Source organism: Pteronotus mesoamericanus, unplaced genomic scaffold (genome assembly GCF_021234165.1).
Source record: "Pteronotus mesoamericanus isolate MK-2021 breed Mesoamerican mustached bat unplaced genomic scaffold, CSHL_Meso_final scaffold_31, whole genome shotgun sequence".
NCBI classification, from domain to species: Eukaryota; Metazoa; Chordata; class Mammalia; order Chiroptera; family Mormoopidae; genus Pteronotus; species Pteronotus mesoamericanus.
The window spans coordinates 21,026,791-21,046,860 of NW_026555312.1; the positions used below are offsets into that span (position 1 = coordinate 21,026,791).

At 38.5% G+C, this 20,070-nt stretch overlaps 1 protein-coding gene across 5 annotated transcripts in view; it reads left to right on the plus strand.

Moving 5' to 3' along the window:
* Window positions 1-20,070, plus strand: part of FARS2 (phenylalanyl-tRNA synthetase 2, mitochondrial) — a 529,812-nt gene that overhangs the window by 371,886 nt on the left and 137,856 nt on the right. For all 5 annotated transcript variants that reach the window (XM_054591914.1, XM_054591912.1, XM_054591911.1 and 2 more), the window contains one exon: window positions 5,593-5,744. In XM_054591914.1, coding sequence (XP_054447889.1) covers window positions 5,593-5,744 — 152 coding nt within the window. The remainder of the gene's footprint in view (window positions 1-5,592; window positions 5,745-20,070) is intronic.

The following is a 20,070-nucleotide window of genomic DNA, read 5'->3' on the forward strand; positions in this document are numbered from 1 at the left end:
CACCAACCCTCAACAGGGAGGAAAACAGTTCTTGAGTTGGAAGTGTCAATAAGTATGAGAGATAGGAGGTAAACATGGGCAAACTTTGAAACTCATTCGTAGATCCCTAGGAATAGCCCAACCTAGCAAAATAAGGATATTATTCCAAGACCATTAGAGGAAGTCACAATGCAATAAATGTAAGGATAATGTAGGAGAGGAAGAAGTCTTTTTCCCTTTACTAGGTCTCTGTTGGGACTCTGTAACAAGATAGAGTAAGAGAAAAACAAATTTATTAACATGTGCATTACACATGTAACACATAGGAATACCCAGAGATGAGTAACTCAAACATTTGTTAGAATTTGGGCTTATGTAGCAACTTAGAACAATAAATTTTTAGAGAAGTGATAAAAACAAAGGAAAAGTTGCTTGAGTCTGAAGAGGTGGCAAATTATGGAAAGGTAAATATAGAGGAAACTTATTGAAGGTGAGAACTAGTTAGTAAAGTCAGTTGTGTAAATTCCTCTGGTGCTCTCTCTGGTTTGATAAGAGTCTAGAGTCCTCCCTAGTGATTAATTCCTGTCCTTGGTAGTAGAGAAGGGAATTGGGACACCTTTGCAAATTTATGTCCTGCTCTTAGGCAAATCAGGGAAGGGCTGAGAGCTTTTCTTGTATCAGCTTCTCAGTTGTTTTTAGCTCAGAATAATCCTTGTCCCAAAGTAGCATATTTTGCTACCCGCCAATAAGAAGAGAGAGTTACAAGGATGTTTACCCTCAGTCAGCATAAAGGGAATAAAGCATAAGTTGGGCTGATCTTATTTACTGGGGTGTACAATACCACCCAACTTTACCCAAACACAACCAACTCCTCTAGCATACAGAAGTCACTCAGTGCATTAGCTGGACAAATCAAAGTTGAACCTGAACTCTTTTGTATCTTAAAGATAAAGTTGAAATTTCTTTTATACCCTTCTTGAATACTTTTTCCTCCTCCCCTAAAGGTAATCATTGTTCTAAGTCCAGTATATGTAGCCTTCCCATATCTGTTTTAATCAATTTACACATATAAATGATTGTTATCCTGTTTTCTAACTTCATATAAATATCATCCTGAATATATCTTATTAAAATTTATGTTTTTAAAAAACTCAACATGCTTTTGAATTTTGGCCATGGTGATACATGCATCTCCATTTCATTCACTTTAAATCTTATGCATTGTGTGTATAATATAACTATATAAGAAAAAGTAATTATTATATGAGGTAGACACTAACAATACCTCCATTTTCAGATAAAACTGAAAGCAGAGATTAAACAGTAAGGAAGATTTAAATTTAGGATCATAAATTTTGCCTATTTTATTCCAGTTCACTTAGTTCGTAGCTTTTCCTGTTTATTACCTTGGTGAGGATTTATAATGAGTCAGAGCAAGGATGAAAGTAGATTCCTTATCTTACTCTTAACTTTAATTGGAATGCTCCTAAAAAAATATTTAACATTAAATATGTTTGCTGTAGGTTTTTACTAAATACCTTGTTAGATTAAGGATGTTACCTTTTTATTCATATTTTGCCAAAAAAGTTTTTTCTTATAATAAATATTACATTTATCAAATGCTTCCTGTCAATGAAAAAGCACACTTTTTTTTCCCTCATACTCTGTCAATTAGTAGATTTTTTGGTTTTAAATCATTCCCATTATTTTGGACAAAAAACTTACTTGGTCATTTTTATAATATTTTGTTAATATGCTATTGAATTGTGTTTGCTGAAGTTACATTTAGGTTTTTTCATATAGTTTGTAAAGTGAAATTGGTCTACAATTTTTTTATAAATTATTCTATGCTTTTCTAGCTTTGGCTTAACGTGTATATAGTAGCCTCATAAAATTAGTTGGGTTTTCCTCCTTTTATGTTTTCATGAAACAATTTATATTACTAAAGCAACTACCTTCACCGTAAATATTTGATGAAGTGATGCTATAAATCATCTGAGTTGAACACTTCGTGTAAGATTTGACTGATAATTCAATTTGGTACAGTCATTGGTTTAAGTTTTCTGCATTGAGTGAAAATTATCCATTTAATACAAGTGCTCAAATTTATTGTTATTAAGTAACAAATAATTAGTAATTTGTGACTTTGAAAGTCTTTACTGTACCTGTAGTTTTGATCCCCTTTTCAATTATTTAAAAACTTAATAATTTTTATTAAAAATTTAATAATTGTATTATTAATTATAATTAATATATATTAATTTATATAATATATATTAATATATAACAAATTGTTAATTATAACAAACAAGTAAGAATTATTAGCTTGTTTGTTTTTATTATTAATTAATAATAATTTGTCTTAATTATTATTTAAGAGATGATCTTAAAAGAACTCATCAGTAGATGGTTATTTGCTAAAACTACAAAAATTTTGGAAAAAAATAGCAAGCAGCAGGAAAAGAGGAAGAGCAAATGTGAAATGGGCTGATTCCACAAAAGAAGTCATTGGCATGAGTTCTATGGGAGCTGAGCAGGTGTGTTGAGGATAGGGCACTATGGGCATCACTCATTCATAGGGTTACCAGGAGTCAGAGCTGACTCAGTGGCATGTAACATACACACTAAAATAGACATGCCTCTATCTTGACCAATAAAAGAAAAGAGAAAACATAAATCATATTAAGTGCTCTTTAAGGTCTGTGACGGATTTCAATCTAAAATGGAACCTTGCGAATATGAAATGGAAACTTGCCTCCATGGGCCCTCAGAATTTAAGAACTTAGAGACTGATTTCCAGAAGACTGCAACTTATCTTCTACCAATGCAAATTCCTGAAGAACCTCTCCTCATCCACAAGGCAGAGAACTTACTGCTTGGATGCTGGCTGGACTTCCCCCTGTTTACCCTTGCCCATAGATACAGCACACCCCAAATCTTCAATGTACCTGCCTGCAGCTTGTTCCAGCATGTGTTTCATGAACTGCAACCCCCCTGCTGTACGTGAATAAACGCAATTTCTGATAATTTGAGCTTGCCTCAGTTTACTTCTTTATTTAGGTTGACAATTATTTTCCAATTTTAAAATTCTCAATTCTATAATTGTGGAATATTAAATCCCTACCAGGTCACTTTGCCTGTCCACTTATAGCTTCTTTGCCTCTTTGTCACTTCACTTGGTCACTATCTCCTCATCACAGTGTAGCCAGGGATGGAGGCAAGTCTCCATGCCTTATTTACTTGATATGTCTATTAGCTGGTTCAGTTAGAGAAAAAAGAACAGCTGAATTGATTCATGGTGATGTAGCCATTGCTCACACAAGGCAGCTGTGTCATTCACTCTTACTCAGTACCTACAGTGACATGGAGGTTATGCAAGATGATAGAGATTCAGAGGTGAAAAAATATACACATCCCACTTTCAGAATGGTAACATATTTGGAAGACATGCATTAAATAAGTAACTACACAAACAATTGCAGTCATGAGAAGTACTATGAAAGAGAAGTAAAAAGCAGCATAACAAGGGACTAATAGAGTCTGGGAGGATAAAAAGTGTTTGTGGCTGAAGACCAGAATTAGGGTAGGGAGGTCAGGAAATAGTGGTATTTTCAAGAAACCAAATAAGCTGGGCTATTTTGAGCCTGGAGAACAACAGAGAGGTACAACCTTCTAAGAACTGGTGACTCTATCCTAAAGCATTGGGAAGCCAGTGGATAGTTTTTAACACTAACTTTAATTAAGTGCCAGAAAGCCTACATTTATTTCAGTAACCATAAGTCTGTAGTTATCTTCTTATTTTAAAAACAAAATTTTATTGTCCCCCTCAAAAAAGCAGGGATCCCTACTAAAGTAGGTAACCCCCATCTGACACATACTGACTAGTATAGTGATTGATTCTTTTAGTTAAACCATTACTTTAAACTTGTTATGATTTGTTAGCTTGAACTAGGTCTGCAGTAAAATAGTCTGGGGTTTTCTCCATGGTTTTAAAAACTGTATGTACTGTAATATATATTTTTAATGTTTTGGGAGCCTGTATTCTGGCTGACAGCTTTCTAGTCACGCTCCCTGTTGTTGATGGGTTGTTGAGGCAGATGATCCTATTTCTGTCATCTTGTCTCACTTCTTGTTTCAACAAGGGTGGCACCTCAGCTTGATCTGGTGAAGAGGGGATTTCATGCTAATCTTAGCAATCTCAACCTCTTACCTAATCTTTCTAAATTTCCATATTGATTAGTGACAAAAGGGTGTTGTCAAAAAAAGTTATGAAAAACAACTTGTGTAACTACCAAACGCCTATCATCTCCAGTTGCTGCATTAACCCGTAGAATATTTATCAGTGTGTTGACTTCTAGAGAGAAAACGGATGTTTTTCAGGAGCATTAGTATTTTGTGAGAAGCGCCTGGATGGTAGCTTAATTATGTTTATTTGAAATGTGTATTCTAAACTGATGCATTTGTTAGACAACTTCATTGCTATTTCAAGTTCAATAATCATTTATGTCTGAGTATTTGGTTTTTCAGAGGGTTTTGCCATTTTAAAACTTTTATACATTTTCTGATCAGGAATTCACCAAAGGGTTTATAGTGATACCAGGCTTGATGTAAATCAATTTGCAAACTTTACCATCTAACAAATTTATAGCTTTAGCAGATATTTCCTTACAGTGGTGTCCAACCTGCAGCCTGCAGGCAGTCTGCATGCAGCCTAGCACAGAATTGTAAATTTACTTAAAACCCTTTTTTTGGTCATCAGTTTTTGCTCGTGTTTGTGTCTTAATGTATGGCCCACGACGACTCTTCTTCCAGTTTGGGCCAGAGACACCAAAAGGTTGGACACCCTTGGTAGGACTTCATAGTTATATAATGAAACATGTAATAAAACATTTTTTGTAACTTGTAGACTGAAAGGATGCTCAAATATTTACATGTATATATGAAGAAGAGTGTGAATAAATGCAGTTACTTCTAAAAGTATTTAGTTTTAAATGTCTATCCAATATGATAATGAACTAGTAAACTCTAATTAACTGGAAAAGATTTTTAAAAATGGAGGAAGTGGATATATTGTATTTGTCACATCCTTAGAGGCATAATTTGAAGAATAACTCTCTAAATGACTACTCCTCAGTCCATTTCTTTATATTAATAATTAGAAATACTAACAGATAATGACATTATTAATTGAAATATCCATTTTGACAAGCCCTTATTTCACCATTAAAATGGCTTCCTGAAAGTATCACAAGAAGTTAATGAATTGCTTGTTAATTAAATGTGAACTTTTCTCCTCTAGTATTAGAATGGAAAAAAACTAAAATATGATAAATTCAAATTGCTTCATACTAAATTGAACATTGATAGTGATATAAATATAATAAATGGTAACATTACGCATGAATGTGATAAGAATCTATAACATTCATAATGGAATTTGCTAATTTTGAATATTGACTTCTTTTAAGTTCATTTTGTTCCTGAAAATTCAAGTGCTGAAATAATGTTTTACTAGCATTTTCTAATTAGCCAAGTATAACTTTCCATAAAAAATTTAAGTATTCTTATCCAACTAACAAATCAATCTGTTTTTTTCTTCTTTTGTTTTGTTAGCCTCTTAGCAAATACCCTGCTGTGATAAATGACATTTCATTCTGGTTGCCCCCTGAGAATTACACAGAAAATGATTTCTATGACTTAGTCCGAACAATTGGAGGAGACCTGGTGGAAAAAGTTGATCTTATAGACAAGTTTGAACATCCAAAGTAAGTAAAAAACTTTATGACTTTATCTTTTTTCTCTCTCTGTGACAAATGGCATATGGAAACAATAAAATTTTGCTGCAGTCCATGTGTATGAGGCAAAATATCTTCTGAATTTATAGTGAACATATAGTTTATCAGAGTGCCTTTCATATCAGTCCTTTCTGAAAATCTTTCTAAAGTGCATTTTTAATCTTTCCTGCCTTAATAAAGAAAGTTTATGAGACAGAATGTTTTGAAGTTCTTAAGAGTTTTTCAGTATTGCTTTAAAGTGATTTTGTGGCGTATCACATCACAGGGGGTGAGGCAGAAAGAGGGGTTTGTAGAAAAAAGACTGTTTTGAGTCTCTAGGTGAACATTTATGAAGCATATACCACAAGTCAAAATTATATTAGGTCCTAAGATAAAGTTTAATATCTTTATCAGGACTCATTTCAGTGTTGACTTGTTCTCCCTGATATATATATATATACATATATATATATATATGTCTCTTACTAATCAGGTTTAACTCTGCTTTGGTTTTAGAAATGTTTTCTTCAGTTATATTTAAAGATTTGTACTGATCCATTATGCTGTTCTTGAGGGATTCCAGTTATGCATGAGGAGGCTCTCCTTTGTCTGACTTTTCTACCTATCATTCATTTTCTCTCTAATGTTTTAAATGTTTTCTATTTTACTTTGAGTGTTATCCTAGGCATTATCCTCTCTGCTCCTACTGCATTTCCATGCACACATTCTATTTCCATCTTCAGCTACTTTGTTTTTTCCCTTTTGTGAGTTCCACAAGCTAACATTTCAATTCCTGTTTTCTTGCTGTCTTTTCTCTGAATCATTTCTGCTTTGTGATTTCCTCCATAGGGAAATTGCTTTTTCTGGTTTTTAAAATTCATTGTAAAATATTTGCATTGTAAAATATTCATTGGCTGCATTTTTCTACAACTTCTCTGTCATTTTCCTTATTCATTCCTATCTTTAATTGATGTGTCTATGATATGCATATGATTGCTTTTTTATCACTCATATTTGAATGTATTGGATTTTCTGAACCTTTATTTTCACACGGTTGAGGGGTGCGGTTTAAGGGTTCACTTGGCAGGGAGGGCTAAGCAGCCATTCAGGCTAGTTACGGTTTTCACAACTGTAAAGCTTTCTTTTCCCCCACTGCTAAGAAACCAATTTTTTCTTTAAATATGGCTCATTCATCACTTCGAGTCTTTGTGTAGGTCTGCCTCCCACCCCAAATCTACCCTTGTTACAAGCAGAAGATTTACCTTTGCTGACTCCACTTTCAGTACTTATTGGTGATACAGACTTTGCACTTCAGATTATAGCTATCAGTGCTGAGAAATGTATTTCTGCTGGTGTTTGGGAGTATGTGTTCAGATATATGGCACACTGTGTGTTTCTTCTCTGCTTTCTCCCATTTGTCTTCTACTTGATTTCAGCTATTTTTGGCAACCTTCAAATATATTTTGGAACCTGGAGATGATATCTATCTCCTAATTTTGCAGACAATAGGATGAATTTGCAGGGTAGCCTGGGTTCCTGACATGACAGAATACCTGTTCAGCCTTGTACTTTTATGTAAAAAAAGAAGTTTCCAGGAGTTTACATGTTGATACTGAAAGTCTGGATAATTACTTTTGAAAAGGAGGAAAAGTAGGGGAGTAAGACTTACTGCTGAGTATTAACCGACATGCCACGAGCACATGACTTGTCGGTATTTTCCATCCTTAATATGCAGATAACCTTCTGGAATCAAAGATTCAGAATCCATTCTTAATGTTTTACTTCCCAATCTCTTGCTTTCTGATATTGCCTTAGAGCCACCTCTACCTCTTGTATCACCAGTGTTAAAAGTGAGACAAGGAGGCTTTCTTGGTTGGAGGTGATCAGAACCTAAAGGTTACTGTGCGATGTTTTGCCCTGGATGTAGCGAGGGTGAGTGCAGTGGGCATGTTAATTGCAGAGATTGAAGGGGATGTGGGGTCCTATCAGGGTCCTGTGGACCCAGGGACAGACCAGGCAGGCAGACAGTCCATTAAAAACAAAATCACTGGACTCTGCGGGAGCACTGTGTTACCTCAGGTCTACATACACAACCTCATACGGACTGGGGAAAGGAGAATATGTCCAATTCCTTCAGGAGGAAACAGTACTTTTGATTGGAAATTTGAAAACGACCAGCCAAAAAATACTCCTCAGTTACTGATCTTACCATCTCTTAAATAAATGTTAAGCAGACATTTAAGGCCTAATATCTGGAGCTATGCCAAGTGATTACCCTATCCAGAGAGTGTACCTATATTAATAAGGGGCTTAATCACTAGAGTAAGGTTCCTTTTGCAGAGATTGCTAACTACCTTTCAATATGCAACCCCATGTTTTTAAAATAACATAATCTTGATTTTTTTCCTTTTTTCTAAGCAATATGCCAGCCAAAGAAAAGTCTATACTTCAGCTAAGAATATCTATGTGGCAGGTTTAGCCAATGGTTCATAAGTGTTTAGTGGTATTTCCAGAACTTTCCTTAGAAGTTGGGCTGAGACTGTACTTTTTCTTACCTGCTACCTGGATGTGAATAAATTGGCTGGCGCTTTGACAACCATTTTGGGCCATGGTGTGGCCTTGGAGGTGGAAGCTCTGTGGAGTATAGCCTGGGTCTCTGATACTGAACTGTCAGTTCAGCCTTGGATTTTAGGTGAGAGAGAAGTGTCTTATTTAAGCCACTATTTTCCAAATCTTTGTTACTGACAACCAAAGCAGGGACAGACAAACCTTCCTTTTATAGCACTGAGGAATAAAACCCATTATTTAGTGATGGTGGCTCATTGTGATGTATGATTCTCAGGAAGGAACTAGGGCAGGGGTGACAAACTTCTGCTGTTAAAGAACAGACAGTAAATAGTTTTTTACTGTGTGGGCCACACAGCATCTGCTACATTTACTCAACTCTGCCATTTTGAAAGCATCCATAGCGAAAACAAAATCAAATGATCATCACTGTGTTCCAATAAAGCTTTAATTACAAAACCCAGTGACAGGCTAGATTTGGCCCATAGTTTGCTGACCATCTTAAAGTGGAGGGAGACACATGTAATTTTTTAAAAGACCCCCCCACTTACAGATTCTGAGATTCTCCCAAAGGAGGTTATTCTTCCTTGAGTACTTGGCACCCTCCCAGTCTCCTTCCACTTGGGTGGTGGCAAGTGAAGGGTCACCTGACCTTGTACTCATCAATGCATACCTTGACCTCAAGATTTATTTTATTTTATTTATTGTCTAAACACGTCAATTAAATATTACCAGATAATCCAAAAGAGCTCTGACCCTTTCTGTACCTAACATCCAAAACTGAGAAATGCTAGTACTGAGTGGAAGGCCATTCTCTGAAATAGACAAGTGCTATTTTTTGGACAAGAACAGATCCCAGAATGTTTCAGAGAGACATAAACTGTTGAATATGAATGTAATTTTATGTTACACAAATGGGCTTTTTTTCTTTTTTTAAATTTCAAATAATAGTTTGTGTACCGAAGGAGGATAGTTGTTCAGGTTAGAAGAAGCTGACATTTTTTTCCAGTTCATCATTCAGAACCTGTTCCCAGAGTACATTTGCTGCATAATCTATAGGCCACTTAATGTGCAGAAGAGTCCTTGTGGTTCCAATTTTAAATAACAAAAAGTAGAGCAAGGATTAATTACCTCTGGGGAAGAGAGCTGGGATTACTGTGTGTGCTTTGATACCTTTGGAACATTGTACTGTATGCATGTACAACATAATAAGAAAGCACAGTTGCTCGAAATATTTCTTATGCCAGGGTAGGAAAAGGAACAAAGAAGAGCGAAACAAAACTTACCCATTGTCTTCAACTACTGACACCTCATTTGCGGAAGCAAGCTGATCTCTTCTGCATTGTGGAGATGGACTATAAAGTAAATTGGACTTGAACAGCACAGATTTGCTTTGAGCTTAAAGCAGAACTTTCTGAATGTTAGAATTATGGATTTTAAAAGAAGTACTATTTGCTTTGACCACAAGAAAGTGCTGGTAGTGAAAAATGTCATAGGTGTCTGCAGCAGGGGCTCACTGGAGATGTCCCCAAAGCAGTCCTACTCATAGACTTGCACTTTGTTCCTGGGGGCTGCTGACTTTGCCACGTCCTGTTCATACAGTTGTGAGCACATTTCCTGAATCCATGTTCTATTAGTCAGGGTCTGGTTATGGCTGAGAGGCTAGAGGTAAGCACACTAACCTGTGGACACCAGAAGTGAGTCTCAGTTCCCCTCAGCCCTACTTGATCTTACTCACAGTTATATTTTATAAAATTTGGCAAAAGTACAGGCAGGCCTTGTTTTATTGTGCTTCACCTTATTGTGTTTTATAAATACTGCATTTTCATCAACATGAAGGCAAGACCCTCCACTAGCAAAAACATTACAACTCTCTGAAGGCTCAGATGATGGTTATCATTTTTTAGCAATGAAGTAGTTTTAATTAAGGTATATACTTCGGGTTTTTCAGACATAATACTCTTGCACACTAAACAAACTACAGTATAAGGCAAATATAACTTATAGACATTGGAAAACCAAAAAGTTTGTGTGGCTCACTTTACTGTGATATTTGCTTTATTGCAGTTGCCTGAAACTGCACCCACAATATCTCCAAAAATATGCCTACAGGTATACTGGCACATTTGTCTTTATTTTTAACAGAATTCAGAAGAGGGACTTCACCACAAGAAGCACTTTCTCATTATGGCTGGCCCCTCTTCTGAGTGAGTGTTAGTCATGGGCATGACCTGGTCATAGCTCTTCATGATGTGGTGTGGGGGAGGCAGTTCAGGCGACTCATCCTTCCGTCCTCCTTTCCTCCAGTCTTTCCTTTCCTTTCCTTTCCTTTCCTTTCCTTTCCTTTCCTTTCCTTTCCTTTCCTTTCCTTTCCTTTCCTTTTCCTTCCTTCCTTCCTTCCTTCCTTCCTTCCTTCCTTCCTTCCTTCCTTCCTTCCTTCCTTTTGTTTTTTTTATGTGTTTATGTGTTTTTACTTTTTCAAGTAACACCCAATAAAAATGCCAACACACACAACTTTGAAAATAAAAAGAATGAAGAGTCAGCCATCATCTCAACACTCTTAATACCACCCGTAACATTTTTACATTTTCCCATTCTTGACTTTTTTCCATACTCAAGCATCAAATGACATTTGACCCTTGAATACTGAAGATGGTATGTGCTTTGTCTTATTGCTCCACTGGTTCTAGGACAGGGTTTTTGAACCTCTGTACTACTATTTTGGGCCAGATAATTCTTTGTTGTGGGGCTGTCCTGTGCATTGTAAGATGTTTAGCAGCTCTGGCCTCTACTCAGTAGATATCAGTAGCACATACCCAGTCCCACCCTCCATGGCAATCAAAAATGTCTCCAGACATTGTTAAATGTCCCTTGACAGGCAAAATTGCCCTGTTGAGAACCACTGAGATATCATTTAGCAGAAAATGCTTAATTTCCTTTGAAAAAGATTTCTTCATTATTTTTATTTTATGACCAGCTGGGAGAAGGGATAGAAGGGCCTCACAGGGGTGGTGTTTCAGTGGGGTTTCTTGTGGTTTGACACTTGATGAAGCACAGAAAAATCTGGACAAACCAAAGAGGCTTCACAAAGAGTAAGAACTAAGGCAGGGTCTGACTTTTCTCTGTCTCCATTGCTCTTTCTGTGGTATATCTATCAATTTTTTCTTCTCCATTCTATTTTATTGTCTCACATCCACTCTGGTAATAAAGGAAAGCAGAATGAGACTTTATATAAAACTAATTATGAAATGATTCATGTTCTTCCTACAACGTAAGGAGTAAAGTTTTCACCAGAAAAAAAAATTCTTTTTGAACTGGCATAGATGCTGGTCAGCGGAGCTGTGTAGTCAGTGTGGCTGTTCTTTGGATTGTGCATTGGAAAAATGCTATGGGCAGTGGCAGGTGGGATGACATGTCTGGTTTGCAAATCACTCCCTGGTCTTGTTCCTCTTTTGACAGAGGCAAGTAAGTGCAGTTATCTGAACTTAAAGATTGGTCAGCAATGAAAAGCCAACCACAGCTAATCTTGGGAGGCTTGCCAGAAGTCATGTCCCCTTGAAATTGATAGCTTGCACTCCCGAGGAGAAGGCTCGAGGCAGCTGGGCTGCTTTAGAACTCTCCTGGCTGCTTCTCTTTCTTCATTTTTATTGCAGTGCTGGTGCTGAGACTATAAGAACTTTTATTGTTACAGTTCAGACAGTGCAGAAAGCAATTCTAAGAAAACTATTTTTAGCCTGGATATTTGTTCCTCCCTAACGTCTTTCTTTTTTTAAGCAGTCCACGAGGGTTGCATTTCAATGCTGTCATGTAGCGGCCCTGTTTGCCGCCAGTGTTAGACAGATGAAAACACAATTAGTTAGGTTTCTCACCACCTTGTTCTGCCTTGTCCCCCAGCACGTCACCAATTGCTGGAGGACTCTTTGGGATTGCCTTCAGCGTTGACCTGGCAGGACCCCAGTAGTAGCATCTCTGCCCAGAGCAGAAAGGAGTAGAGAGGCTGCTTGGCAACAGCTAGAGGAGAGGGGCCAAGCGCTGGGCGAGCTGCACCTGTAGTGATCTGCTGCATTACAGCACACTTCCATGAAAATTAACAATGAAACTGCGTTTTCCTCTTTAACTTTGAATTAGCAGTTTTTAGGGGACTCTTTGGATACTATCTTCCCTTGGCATCCCATGTACCTGTTTGTGGTGGGGAGATTGAATGCTCTCTTTCCAAGATGCAAGGTAAAGTAACTTCTGTCCCCCTGATGTTTCCATGTCCCACCTCCAATAGTGTTGATCAGATTAAAGCAAATTAAAATGTGCACCAAGACAACCTGTGAGGGGAAAATACGTCACAGAATTGCTAGCATAAATTGGATGGGAAAAGGCAGATCTCACCGCATCGTTTTGGGGAATTATGAATAAGGCCTTAAGTTGTTGTGGGTCTTTAAATTTGTTACCCCAGTTCACAAGGTCACTTCTTTTGACTGGCTACCACCCAGATTTGATGTCCAGAGCCAGCGGTGGGAGTCTGCCCTCCCCCCGCTCACCTCTACTGTCAATTCCTGTGTCAGTTACCTTATTCTTCTCACCCACAGAAGCTTGGCCTTGAATGTACCATGGCCATCACAGTAAATGATGTGTCTTAGTAACCAAGAAATTTATGAAGCCACTATACAACCTCAGAGTTGTACATAGGGTGAACAAATTTTATTCTGTAATAGATTTTGGAGTTGAATCTGTAAAGATGGACCTATGATTTCTAAGGAGGTCATATGGATCTACAGGTCAGACCTCTTTGAGTCACTTTTCAAAAATTAAAATTTCTGAACAGCAGAAATGGCTTTGGCAGACTTGGGCCTCACCTCACTGGTGTCCTCTGTGCCAGAAACAAGCCCTTTTCTGCTGCCAATCCCTCTGAACTCCACCGTCACAGAGCCCGGAGCCATGACTCACATGATATATAGGCTGTGCAGTGCCATGCGGCAGCAGCCCTGTCTGTCTCTTGGGCTAGTTATTTTCCTTACCTTGGTAATAACAGGCTCAATCAGCAGCCAGCATGGTATGCAAAAGAAGGCAAGGGCAGGCACACATAGGATGAGAGGTCAACTCCAGGGGGAGGGACGAATGGTGTGCACAAATGGTCCAAACAGCACCCAAGACCTGAGGTATCCTATTAGGGACATTGGTAGAAGGGCAAGCAGTCAGTGAGCACAGTGGAGGAGTGTTGGGGAGCGGGAAGCGGTCACAGAGGAGCCGGGCTTAGGAGCAGCAATTCAGTTACTAATGTGGGCTTAGTTACAGAGGGATGCGGATGCTGCTTTCCTTGTGTTGCAGCAGGATCCTGAGCAGGAGTGCCGGAGGCTGCACTGGTGAGCTGCTGCAAAGGCACCTGGTTGTCTCCCCTTATGGGATTGGGCTTAGATGCCAAATCTAAGTCCTGGGGGTGGCAAGGTATGGGCGGGCAGATAAATTATAAAATCCAGGACACCAACAGGTCTTTACAGGAGCTTCAATTTATTTGTTTGGTTTTTTTGTTTTGTTTTGTTTCAATAGTGTATAGTTTCACAGTGATCTACTTATTCCAGTGTTGTTTGGAGTCAGGGAAGGTGTTATCACGATGGGAATTGAGTTTCTAGTGAGGAAAGAGCAAGGTAGAAAGTTCCATGTGATTTATGTGAAGAGGACACCTCAAGGCAACGCAGTGCAGATAAGGGAACCCTGTCATGGCAGGGGCCACTGGCGGCAGTAAGCAGCCTAGGAAATGAATTAGGGAGCTTGTATTCAGAATCCTGAGCATGTCATCACTCACTGGCTCCCAAAATCTGTCTCATGAAAACTGCCTCATGTATTTCTGTAAGTCCCAAAGGGTGTTTCGTTTGTGTTCACAAGCGAGCTAGCTTCCGTGGAATGTCACACTGCTCCCCTTCGTGCCACGAGGGTTTCTTGCTGGGCACCACTGGCCTTGTGCTGCCCCCGCCGGCACACCTTCGTGGAGACAGTCCTGGTGTCCTGGGTGTTTCAGGTTTATGCAGAGCTATGCCTTCCCCACTGGCATCATGCTGGTCTTACCTGGGACTCTAGCAGCTCTGCTTGGAACCCAATTTCCTTCCTGCCTCTTAATACCCCTCCCCCAATCCTCCCCTGAGGCTTTTCCTTTCAGATAAACACATGCAAAGAAAGGCTTGGGAATTTAGTTTAAACCTGACTAACTCTCAGTTTAGACTAAAAATCTTTTCCATGGGGGCACAATTTAGATATGAGGACAAAAATCAACAAAATGCTGGTTACCTTATAATCTTTTCTGGACTATTTTGTAAGATGTCTTATGTGTTTAATATTCTCAAAGGAGAAAGAATACCCCACAAAAGTTTTTAAATTCTGTTTGATAGATATGGCTACTTTTCTTAGCTTCCACTTCCTCTTGAAGAAGAGTGACAATAGTAAGAATCTGAGAGAGGAAACTTGGAGTGAAAGTTAAGCAGGTGAAATATTTGTACAGGAGATGATAGCTATGGTCTGGACATTTACACAAAATTTTATCACTTATCCAAACAATCGTTAAATGTGGGAATTTCTCCTGACAGGTCATCTGTCCCTCAGTGTACATGGTATGCAAGTTTTGAAATTCTGTAGTAATGGTGGAATAAGCATTTCTAGCACACTCTTCTGTTTTAGCAGTTGCCACATCACATTGTATTTATTCACTTTTCTACCATTGTACTGTGAGTTACAGCCAAGCACTTGGTCTTGAACTTTCTACTATATTTGGGATGTATAACATAGGAAGTACTTAATAAACATTTTGATGATTGAATTATAAAAGAATAGAAATAAAATTGAGCAACAACCTATGTTATATCATGTTTTCTCAGGATATAACGGACATCCCTTCCTATGTGAGCCAAAAGATACTGAAATTCATACCATTTTCCATTGGGTGACCAGAACTCTTTATGATTGATTATGGTGAGTTCTTGCAGGAAAGAAACACAGAACAGGGTGGGGATTGCTTCTTAAGGACAGGACTTGAGTTGCAATAAGTCAGGTTCTGAGTAAACTGCTCGTTTAAAAATAATGTAGTTTCGACCAAATGTTCAGATAGAGAAAAGGAAAAAAGCTTTTAAGGAGGTTGACTATACTCTACATAAAACCTATTTTAAAGCTCTGAGCTCCCAGAACCAGAACACTAGGGTGTTGGAAGTAAGCAAATTATTCCTGGTTACCTAAGAAACACTTTGCTGATCAGAAGAGAGGAAATAACAGGATTGAACAAAAATTCAAGAAGTCAAACTATAATGTGTTTGTGTGTGTGTGTTTGTTTGCCACAAGATGAGGAGGAAGGAAAACGTTTGAAAAAAGGTAACATGAAAGGAAGAAAAAAGCCGTCTGTATGAGAAAGACAAGCTTCAGATCTCTTGAATATAGTTTCCAAAACACTGTGCCATCCTGTTTAGAGTAATAGGAGTGGAGCAGCCTGACAAGGACTGTGGGCATCCTTCTGCAAAAGCAGTTCTTCCCTCATATGTGTGGGTATAGGGAAGCTTCCACGTGGTGCAGTGGGTCTCTGCCCCTTGGTGTCCTTGATTTGTCCAGGGATACTGACAGAGCTGGCCAAATAAGGCCTTTTCTTTGTGATGTTTAGAGGAAAAATCAGAGAGCTTAAAGTGTGAGTGATAGAGATATGACCCATCTCTGGCCATGTTTCCCATAGAGGGGAGTGTAGGGGGCCACTTTGAGTGGTATCAGGGACTGTAGTCCCACACAAGCTGGAGCCTGGGAAAGGACCTGTAAGACTTGGCTGGAACACTGGTAATGCACTTGATAGACAGGACCTGATAATAACTCTGAGGCCGCTGGGGGAAATCAGGCCTAGAAGTAAATTACACGCCATGAAGCATGTTTTGTTTCTCTTGCAAGCTCTGTTAATCTTATGCTAGATAACCAGCTCAAGGCTGAGAAAGAAATTTACAAAACTCCTGGACCCTGACCCAAATCCCATCTGGCACCATAATGTTTGTTCATCTTGGACCCAAGCAATTCGGTGTGTTCCTGCCATTGTCTTTTTAAAACATCACCTATTCTCTGTAAACTTAAGTTACTAATGTAATTAAATTACCTATCCAATCCTGCTACCTATCCCCCTACTTGTAACCCTCTCAATAAAAGCCATTGAGCTCGGGAGCTCGGGGCATTCCCCACTAGAAGGAATCACCTTTCCCTTTCCTTGACAGGCAAACGGTGTCTAGAACGATTCATTCTTCCATCTATGGTGAATTGGGGGACTTTGCGGGCCAGAGACCCCCGTAGCGGAGAATGTGGTGAGCAGAGAGAGAGGGGAGGGAGATAGAACAGCAACAGAGATGTGAGATGGAAAGAAACTTCTAGTGTGGCTGAGTCTCTGGTTCCATCCTATTCTGAGACCCATCTGCAACCTGCCCTTCCTATGGCTCAGTTGTCCTCGGATTCCCTACGGGAGTGTAATTACTGTGATGATTTGATGTGGGTTTCCATTACCTGAAACCAACTGAGTTTAAAGACATGTAATTGCACACTTTTGGCACTGCAATAGGGCACAAAGGAAGAGATAACAGGCTGAAGTGATCAACTTCAGCAAAGTCTGGAGCACCACAGAGATGAGGCTTGATCCTCAGGCTCTAAATGTTTCCTTTCAGAGTGAATTTTAAATGTTTACTTTTACCTAGAGAAAAATGAAATTAAAAATTAATACTATCTCAAGTTGTGACTCATTCATTTCAGTGAACATGTATTGAACACTTATGGCTGAGGCACTATGCTATTTGTGATATTTGGTCAAGAGATATAAAAATGATTTTTAAAAATGAGCTCTTGTCTTCAAGGAGCTTACAGTCTGGCGAGTCAGTGCACATAGATATTTGTAATTCAATGTGAAAAGTGTCTTAGATGAGACATGCATGGCCATGATTTCAAAGAAGATTACTTAACACCTTACCGTGCTTTAAATGCTCAAAAACTTTTGCAGATCATGGTTCAGCTGAATCTTGAAAGACAAATAGGAATTAGATATGGAAAAGGCCATGAAATTCCAGGCAGAATGGACAGCATGCACAAAGATAGGATGACAGAGACATAAGAGGAATTTAGTGTGACCAATACACAGGAAGTATAAAAAAAGGGCAGAAATGAAGCAGGAGAGGTTGAAGGGCTAGATCTTAATGGCCTTGTATTCCCTTATAAAAATGTGGACTTACCCAGTAGGACATTTTGGAAACCACTGAGCTAATTCACCTGTTTTCAGTTCATAAATAATTACCTGTCTTGGAAGTGTTGGCCAGGGATAGGTTGGTGATAGAGAAAGACATAGAAGCGCATCTAGGTAGTCTGAGTGAGAGGAGCTGAGAGTCTGAGCTGATACAATGACAGGGAAGAGCTTTGTGGGAAGAAGCTGACTAGTAAAAGAGATATTTGGGAGTTAAAAATCCATAGGAAAGGTGGGCGCATTTGAGGGAGGAGAACATGGAGATGGAGAAATGAATGTAAGTCCCAGGGTCCTGAGTTGTGTGGCTATGAGGATGGTGGTTGACACTGAGATAGGATAGCGATTAAGCAGCGGGAGCAATGCTTTGGTGAGGATTCTTTGATTACTTTTGGACTCTTTGAGTTTTAAGTAGGACACAGAATGTTGACCTAAGAGCTCACAGGAGAGAGGTGTATACTTGACAGTTGGAGCTCAGGCGTGACTAAGATGCTCAGTAAGTGTCTAGAACAGAAGAAAAGTTAGAGGAAAGAACCCCAGGGAGGACTTAGGGGATGAGAGTGAGGGAGGAACTCAGAAGGGTGATTGCAGAGGTCAAGGTTGAGAAGCAGAGACTGAGGGATGACCGCCACGGAAGGTACAGTCTTGCAGAAGTGAGATTAAAGCGGAAGTAGGCGATATGCCAAGGCCACGTAGATTTGGCCATTAGGCCAAATTAGGCAATATTAGGTCTTAATATTAAGTTCAATGATAGAAAATACTTCAGATAATCATATTTCTTCACATTTCCCCCCTATTGTGCCTTATTCCACAAAAAAATAATTGGCAAATACTGGATTCAATAGATATATACACAGAGGGCTGCTCTTTTAGTGAGCAAACAGAATGTCCCAACTCTGGTAACTAGCCCTGCCTCTTCATAGCTATGTGTCTGGTAATTTTCATTCAGAATAGTACTGTAGAGAACTTTCACTTTTCTGTCTATTTGTTTTTTATTTTTCCCTCCTGGTGTAGTTCAGTTAAAGGATGAAGTAAGACAGCTGAAAGATCTTTAGGCCTTCTCTGAGAAGCAGTTGATTAGCGATCAGTTTATCTCCCAGCACTTAAGATAAGCCTCATTAAATTCAATGTGTTTAACTTAAGAAAGGACATGGAACACAAGTTAAGACCTGAAAATATGAATGGATTTTGGAATTTGAACAATACCTTGATCAGCATTTCTTAAAATGGCACAGGGGAGAAAAAACTCCTTAAAATCGCACATAATTCTCTTTAGTTTTGTATGGCAGGGGAATCTAGGTCTGCATGGAATTGCCTCCCCCAAAGGATGAGTCCACCCCTTAGGAACAGAAGTACAATTTTTGAAATTAAACCTGACCTCCACTCACCTCTCAAGCCAAAAATAGCCTCCCCAAAATGAGAGAAAGCACGCCAGGAAAGGAAGGTGTGAGGAACATATTGCAAGGAAAACAGAGAAGAGTTGATTATATTTAGAATGTTATTTTTTAAAACCTGGATTGAATTGATGAATACCTATACACTGAACTTCTTCATTTCAGGATTCCTACTGCAAGAGAATTTATTTAAATATGAATCTAAAATGTTATGTCATGTCTGATACAGGAATATATCTGACAATATTAAACAGATCAAATTCTTGAGAAGACTAGTCTGAATAGAAGCTATTCTTAGCATAGTTTAGGTATAGAAGATCAGTGTAGATAGTTAAGATAGAAAAATAATAATAGTTAATAGAAAACTAAAATTCAAGGTCTCTCCAACCTTCAAAGCAGATCTGTTTTAAATGCTTCTCAGAAAAAAAAAGTCTTAGAGATTTGAGCTTGGGGTCCCCAAGGCAGTGGCCTAGCCTGCGCCCCCATGTCTCCATGTCCTCTTTGTGCGGAGTCCCGACACCCTGCCTTTAAATGATCTCAGGTCTTGGGTACTGTCCTGCCCCTTGGGCAGCTTTGCTTGGCCCCTGGTGGACAAAGTGGAGACCTGAAATTGGACCTTATAACACAGGACCAGAGTTATTCACTTACATATTATAATTATACTCTTTAACTATTTTAACTAACACTTTTACTTAGGTTTCCTGCTGGCAGTACAAGGAGGATATTTTTTTCTTCTAGCTCATGCTGCAATGTAAAAATGGCAAGGCAGTAATTGTAGTTATAATTGCGAATTTGTTTAATTAAAAGTACATTCAATTGTTCTGACACACTTTTAAGCAACTGAAAAATAGCTATTATTATCTGTTGGTATGCTGCCTAGAGTGGCTAATAATTTTAGTTAGATGGTGGTTTTAGTTCTTTATCATCAAGAAATATGAAAAATAAAGTTAGACAGTATTAAAATTTTAAAATTTTATTTATCAGTTGGGCCTTTGCATTATGTTTTTAAAACCAATTCTTTACTCCATAATAAAAATGAAGAGATTGTATCTGTTTAAAATATCACATGGGTGGACTCCTTGGAAACATGGATCCAAATAACCCGAAACAGAGGGAAGGAGACTATCTCCACAGGTTA